A 7617-nucleotide genomic window follows, 5' to 3' on the forward strand; every position below is an offset into this window, starting at 1 on the left:
GCTTTTGTGTTTGGCATAGCGCTTCGAAGACGGGGCCTTTACATTTTAGACCAGAAATGCTTGCAGAAAAGGTAACCGAAAAAATTCCATTACATTCAAAGCGAACAAACAAATGCAACAGTATATACCCACCTACGCGTGCTCATAAATAGGGAATTCTCCTAGGAGCAAAAGAGGTTATAAGGTGTATACGGTACTTCAATGTTACTGATGAAAATAGCATTATTTAAATATTAATTGCGTGAAGTCTGACTCAGCGCCAGCTGAGAGTGAGACGAAAAAATAATGCTACAGCCAACACCAGCTAATTTTATCACTTTAAGAACGCAAGAACATCCGCTGTTTTAGGCATCAATCTTTAAAACATGCTTTACCAGCATTTTGGCTGCTAAACTCATCACCTACCTTTGTGGGCGCGAGAGCTGTGAAGCCAAAGTAACAAATATAAAACTCTCCAACAGCAATCATATATGTTTACTTTCTCCTCTTTTGACTATAACGAGCTCAATGAAGTTCTTTGCTACTCTTTCCCTTCCTGGAAATCTAAATGAGAACCCAATATAAACTCTGAAATATACTTTCAACCCATTTGGCGTCCGGGAAATGAAACTGCAGGCTTTTTAGGAATGCAAATTGTAGTTTATTTTTACACAATATCTATCACAGTCGGATGAGTACACGCCATGTCCATTGCTTCGGTTATCTGGGAACTCCGATAGCCCGACTCGCACATGTTAACGAAAACACGGAGGTGCTCGAGAGCATATGGATTCTTTGAGAGCTTGAAACAATTTTCACTGAAATACCGTACAGCCTTCTCATAACAATCAAAGTTCCTGAGGCGTGTTTTCGCTGACAGAAGGGATTCGGCGTCATCTGCTTTTCCGCTTGCGACGAAACTAGCAATCTCGCTCACTTTTTCTTTCAGAAAGAACCTGTTCCGGAGAACTCGCTGGAGCTGTCGTCGCAGCGATTCCTGTGTGATGGAGTCCGCAGCCTTCGCCAGCTTGTTTCGCAAAATGGCGACGGGTACATCGCGGCTAGAAACGGAATTGAGTGGTGCTTTTGGTAAAAAGATGGGCTTCGCGGTCTTATATCCCTGAAACTCGCTGACTGAAAGCTTTCCTATGCTGGGATCACCATACGCCATAACATGACTGGTGTTGGTTTCCTCCTTGACAATGCTGAACTGTTTATTCAGTGATTCCTTCTGCAGGTCTTCCCTGTCCGAGTCTTCCATCCAGTTGACGCTGTACACGTCACCCAAATATGTCTGCCTCTTGTCATCCCAGTAACAGGCGTACGAAGACTCATCGGGGTTAGCTGCAGTAGTAGCATAGACATTGACGTTTTTAGGAAGAAGACCGTCGAACATTGAGCCCGATTCACAAGCTTCGATGTAGATGACCATCTTGGCGAACTTTCTTTGCTTGTGCATTTTCTTTATCGTCTTTATGAAGGGTTTTGCGTGCAATTCATCGTTGGGGAATGCAATGAGATCAGGGGCTCCATGGTCTGCAAAGTTCACGAAAATGTGGTCGTTGGGGCCACTGGCGATGACTTTGCCGCTACCGCCTTGGACTTTCTTGCCTTGAAGAATGTCGAGGAAGTTTTGAGGGGTCACTAGGTCTCCGGTGTAGTCCTTGGGCACTCCAGCGTAAACGTCTTTTCCATCCGGATGGTTGATGATGATGCCAGGCGTGGGGTTTTCAGTGGAGTTGGCAATGTCGTCGTACATCATGACCACAATTCGCTCATCAGGAATGCCGTGGTTGTGCAGCACGTGGTAAGCGTGACAGATGTCTGCCTGATGCCGGTAGTTGTCGTAGCCATTTGAGCCTGCCACAAGTAGAGCCCATAGTTTCGGCTTATCGCTGTGGGCATGGGCCAGCGCGCTTGTGAGAGAAAGCAGCAGTACGGCTCTGAGGAGTCCCATGGTCGCCTGCAGTGTGACTGCCAGCCCGCACACGATGAGAGCCTTTTAAATGGAGCTATTGTTCACCTGGAAGCAATATCCCGACATCTTTGTGATGAGATAAGGTAGGCGTCAAGTGTAGAAATAAGGTAGGCGTTGACGCGTTGAAGCGAGATTTGAGTGTTATCTGTTACGAGGCCTCCGCTTGGTCAGTGATAAAGAGCTGAAGGAACATTAGCTGCCGGCTCAAACGTCCCATGAAGGCTGATATTTGTCACTGCCCTTTGCTGGAACATTATGTTTGCTGTCGAGAATTTAAAGACGTTGAGAACGAGAAAAAAGTCATGCTCTTTTTCTACATGAGAGAAATTTTGTTATATGATAGGCTATTTTATATGGGGATAGACTTCTAATAATGACCTACTGAATGGTAATGGAATGATTTTTTGTATTGTGTAAACCAACATTATTGAAAAGGCGTAGTAATATGCAGGACATTATAGGAATAGCCTAAATAATTACATTGGTAGGCTAGTAAAGCGTTGTATTTCAGATGAATCTGAGCGATGGTTTATCTGGTACTTGCGTCTCTATTTCTCACGATTTTTTTCGCCCACTGTGGCAGGCCCGTTATAGGATTCACATCAATAAATAATAATCAGAAGACACTAATATATATACTTTTCCTTTTGATTCTTTGATGTGAACCGGCGTGTACATTTTTCATATGTCCGCGTTTTGTTCTCCCCGTAATAATTATCAGATTATTTTTGTGGTAGAACGCGTTGAATGTTGAATACTATAATTTTGTAGACGAAATAGAGGAAGCGGTTCGTTGTGGATTGTGGCGGACATGAGGGTGATATGTAGTAAATCAGACGAGGGTTCCATAAACTGAGCGACAAAGGAATACTCTTACTTCGAACAGACGAAATAGAAAAATATACACTACAGAGCTTGTACTTTAGCGGCTGTGTCCAAAATGAATGGGTCCAGATACAACAAAAATAATCATAGAGGAAGACTACTCAAAGAGAGCGAATCATGTAGCCCGTTTTTCGTACAGAATAACCACAAATGCCAGGAAAAATTGTAAAATTTAGCTTTGCCATCTCATGACGGCAAACCCTCAGCAGAAGGAAAATATTTATTATAACAATAATTATTGGTTTTAGGAAAGGAAAGGCGCAGTATCTGTTACACTTCTTGTGTGAACCCCTGATTGATTTATATTGATTTATAGGAAGGGAAAGGCGTGGTAACTGTCTCACTTGTTTTCTGTGGACACCTCAACTGCGACGTAAGGGAACGAAGAAAGGTGGGAGTGAAACTGGAAAGAGAGAAAGAGGAGCCGTAGTGAAGGGCTACGGAGTAATTTCGACTACCTGGGGATCTTTAACGTGCGCTGACATGGCACAGCACACGGAGGCCTCTTCGTTTCGCCTCCATCGAAACGCAGCCGCCGAGGTCGGGCTCTAACCCGGGTACTCCGGCACAGTAGTCGGGCGTCTTACCACTGCACCACCCCGGCGGGGCTGTGTGGACCCTTGACCCTCACCAAGAGGGAAAAGAGAAAGGTGGGAGTTAAAACGGAAGGAGATAAAAATGTGTCGTAGTGGAGGGCTTCGGAGGAATTTCTATCGCCTGGGGATTTTTGACGTGCACTGACATGGGGGAGGTGGTGAAGGGTGGCCGCACCTGGCCCTCCCCTGACCCTCACCATAAAGGAAAAGAGAAAGGTGGGAGTTAAAGCGGAAGGAGAGAAAAGGTGTCATAGTGGAGGGCTTCGGAGTAATTTCTATCGCCTGTGGATCTTTAACGTGCACTGACATGGGGGAGGTAGTGAAGGGTGGCAGCACCTGGCCCTACGGGCTGGGACGGTAGGTAAACCGCTTGCGGCGGGGGCTTGCCAGCCACCGATTTTTATCTGTTGTAGGCCGTCATTGCACCCGCCACTGCTTCGGTGGGGCACGTCGGCTGTTGTTGCGACGCGCGTCTTTCTCTCCATCTTCTTTTCTTATCTTTTCTATTTTCTCTTCTTTCTACACGGAGCAGCGGAGGTGGCTCAGCTACAGAGGCTGTAGCCGGAACGTGCATTTTTTTTGCTTCTTCCTACAGCCGCAATAACAACTGACGTCGCACAGCACACGGACGCCAGTTCCTGTGTCTGTGCGGTCAGTGCGCGTTAAAGATTAGTAGGGTTTTCTGACCTGAGACGTTTCCCTGTAACCGAACAATTTCTGCCTTCAAAAGTACAGATACTGAAAAACAGGAGTACAAAACATAGTGTGGTCGTAAATATGCTGCGTTTGTTACGAATGCACAGCTCAGCGATGAATCTCCTGCGCACGTGCGACACATTCGAGACACCATGTGCCCGGCAGCCGTGACTTGTTAGCTCCGCCGTCTTATGTAGGACAGCTAGGTAAGCCGGGAATTCAGGGCGGTCACTTTATGGCTTAGAATTCTTGCCAAAATGGGAGAATAATTTGTATGCAAGAGCACGAAGAAAGAGCTTAGTATGAGAACAGATGAAATTAATTTATTTAAGCATACTGCAGGCCATAAACTGCCCCCAAACATAAGGGGAAATAAATAAAATACATCACAATGCACGGCAAAGTAGAAACTAATGAAAAGGATAGAGGACTTAGCACCGTTATTAAAATAGACATTTCTCGCAAGAAAATAGAAATAACTGCATATATGGATCTAAAAATAGCTGGGAAAATCCCTAACCAACAGAAAGTGCAAAAGAAACAACATAGTACGTAAGAATTTGATTACATACCATAAAGCGGGTTACAAACACTGCTATCTTTAGGATAATTTATATTATGTGTATAAAGTCTTCACCAAAGCTTGGTGACGTTGTTACATCTGCAGGGATGAAATTCCGCTAGTTTATATATGGTAGTTTTGCAGGTTCCAGTGTCCCCTCTCTTTGTTTACATATACAGATAAGGGGAATCGATAAGCACTTCTAGAGATTAAAACATGCGTACAGTTTGGTATTTTTCTTTATTATATAACATGTGTAAAGAAGACAAAGAACAGAAAACGCTGCGGCATCGCCATCACCATCGCTTGTCTCCGGCGCCCATCTCGCTCGCGCTGAAGCTGTGCCCTGCGGCTGGTAATTCGATCCCTTGTGCCCAAAGTACTGCCAGCGCTAGACGTTCCAACCAACCATTAAATCCGCATTTCACTTGGTGGAGGTCAATCTGAAGTTCCCTGTACCCATCTCGCCCTGGAACTTCGCAGCAGAACATTGACTACCCCAATGACGGAGCCGACTTCATTGCACCTGCCTCCGCCCGTCACCTGCACAGGTGCGCTCCGTCAACGGGACCCGACTACCTTCAGCGGAAGCAGCGATGACGACGTCGACGATTGGCTGACCACTTACGAACGGGTCAGCCGTCACAATAACTGGGACGACAACCGTAAGCTCAACAATGTCATCTTTTACTTGAGCGACGTCGCTAATCTGTGGTTTCGAAACCACGAGTCGGACTTTTCCACCTGGGCGAATTTCAAGACTAAATTTTCTGATGTCTTTGGCCGCCCCGCCGCCCGAAAACTCCGCGCGGAACAGCGTCTTCGATCGCGACTACAGCTGCCCGGTGAAACGTTCACCAGTTATATTGAGGACATTGTTGATTTGTGTCGCCGCGTTGACCCGACCATGACCGAGGCCGTTAAGATACGTCATGTCCTCACAGGAATTGATGCCGGCGCTTTCAACATGCTTATCGCCAAAGGTCCCAATACGGTCAAGGAAATATACGACCTCTGTCAAAGCTACGAAGAACTCCGCAAGGAGCGTGCTTTGATTCGCCAGCCTGATGCATCACTCGCTGGATTAGCCGCGGAGAGGGAGTCATCTAGCCTCTCTGAAGACATCAAGGCTTTTATACGTCAGGAGGTCGCGCGCCAACTGTCCCTACAGCCATATGTTAAGGAGTCGTCAACAACTGGCCTTGTTCCGGAGCTTCGCCATGCAATCCAGCAGCATGTCTCTGAAGTCCTCCCTAATCCTGTTCCTCAATCAGCTCCGGTCGCACTCTCAATGCCGTTACTCACGCCCACAGTTTCATCGTCCGGCGTTGCGCCACTGAGCTACGCTCCAGCATTCGCGCCGGCTCCTCCTCAAGTATTGCGTCGCACGTATGCCGAAGTCACTTCAAGTCCACCGCCTGAGCCAGCATATGCCTATGCTTCGCCCCCCATGCGGTCCGCACCAACAGCCTTTGCTCCCCCCTTGCGTCAGACACCATCTCCATGGCGCACTGCGGACAACAGGCCTATTTGCTACCACTGCGGCATCCCCGGACACACTACACGCTACTGCCGGCGCCGAATAAATATGGCCTTTGCTGCACGGCCTGCGCCACCTTATTTGGCCCCCCAGTTCCCAGTCCCATCGGGTCCTCCAACAGCACCCCCTGAACCTCCGGACTTCCGCCCTCGTCGTTCGCCATCACCACGTCGCCGCTCCATTTCGCCAATGCGCCGACGACCCGCTACCCAGCCGGAAAACTAACCGCCGCAGTTCGCGAGGCACGAACTGCGTATCCGACCGAATTTCAAAGTCCTCGTCTTAATCCCGCGAATGTTATTCCTGTCATCGTTGAAGGTGTTCATACTCTTGCGCTCGTCGACACCGGTGCCGCTGTATCAGTTATCAGCCAAAAACTCTGCCGCTCCATCCGAAAGGTGACTACGGCTCTCGAGGGACTATCGCTTCGTACCGCATCCGCTCACAGTATACAGCCGACAGCTATCTGCACTGCTCGCGTCGTCATTGCTGCAGCCTTGTACATCATCGAATTCGTCGTTCTCCCCACATGTTCTCATGACGTCATTCTCGGCTGGGATTTCCTGTCCCAGCATCATGCTATCATTGACCGCCAGTCCTCAAGTAGAGCTTATTGAATCGAGTGATGCACCGTCTGATGCCCTGCTCCACGAGCCGTGTCCTCGTTTTGCGACCAAACTCCTCGTAGCACATGACACAACCATCCCACCCGTTAGCGCTGTTCTGGTTCCCCTCACTGCCTCTTTTACCACCGCCGCGACAGTCCTCTTTGTGCCCTCTAACGTTGTCTGCCGCCGCCGCCACTTACCGCTGCCGTTTGCCGTCCTTGACATGAAAAACGGCGCTAGCACACTTCTGGTAGCCAATCCTCTTCCCTCTCCCGCTATGTTGATCGAAGGCGAGTGCCTCGGCCGCATCGAACCCGTGGACCTTCTGTTCACCTTTGATGATGTGTCATTCCCTGCTTGCCAAGTTGACGCCTTGACTCCAACTCGTGTGGCTTCAGATCCGCTACAGCGGGACCTTTTTGACCATTCCGTGGACAGCGCTCTAAAACCGCGCCACCGCGAGCAACTTCTTGACCTTCTACACCAATTCCGCGCCTCCTTCGACATTCCGCAATCTTCCTTGGGCCGCACGACGACCGTTTCCCACCTCATCGACACTGGCGCTCACCCACCTCTCCATCAGCGGCCGTATCGGGTGTCCCCGACTGAGCGCCGTGTTATTGCCCAACAAGTCGATGACATGCTGGAACGCGGAGTAATTAGAGAATCCTGTAGCCCATGGTCGTCTCCTGTGGTTCTAGTTAAAAAGAAGGATGGCTCCATACGATTTTGTGTTGATTATCGCCGCCTCAACAAAATCACTCGTCGTGATG

At 48.5% G+C, this 7617-nt stretch overlaps 1 protein-coding gene across 1 annotated transcript; it reads right to left on the reverse strand.

Annotated features, from left to right (window-relative positions):
* Positions 1-617: 617 nt before the first annotated feature.
* Positions 618-1961, reverse strand: LOC146200216 (legumain-like). The gene has a single exon (XM_084595422.1). The coding sequence runs from the start codon at positions 1934-1936 to the stop codon at positions 647-649; it is 1290 nt and encodes a 429-aa protein (XP_084451548.1). The 5' UTR covers positions 1937-1961; the 3' UTR covers positions 618-646.
* Between the last annotated feature and the right edge of the window lie 5656 nt (positions 1962-7617).

Source organism: Amblyomma maculatum, chromosome 2, assembly GCF_055883805.1.
Source record: "Amblyomma maculatum isolate TAMU_Amacu chromosome 2, ASM5588380v1, whole genome shotgun sequence".
NCBI lineage: Eukaryota > Metazoa > Arthropoda > Arachnida > Ixodida > Ixodidae > Amblyomma > Amblyomma maculatum.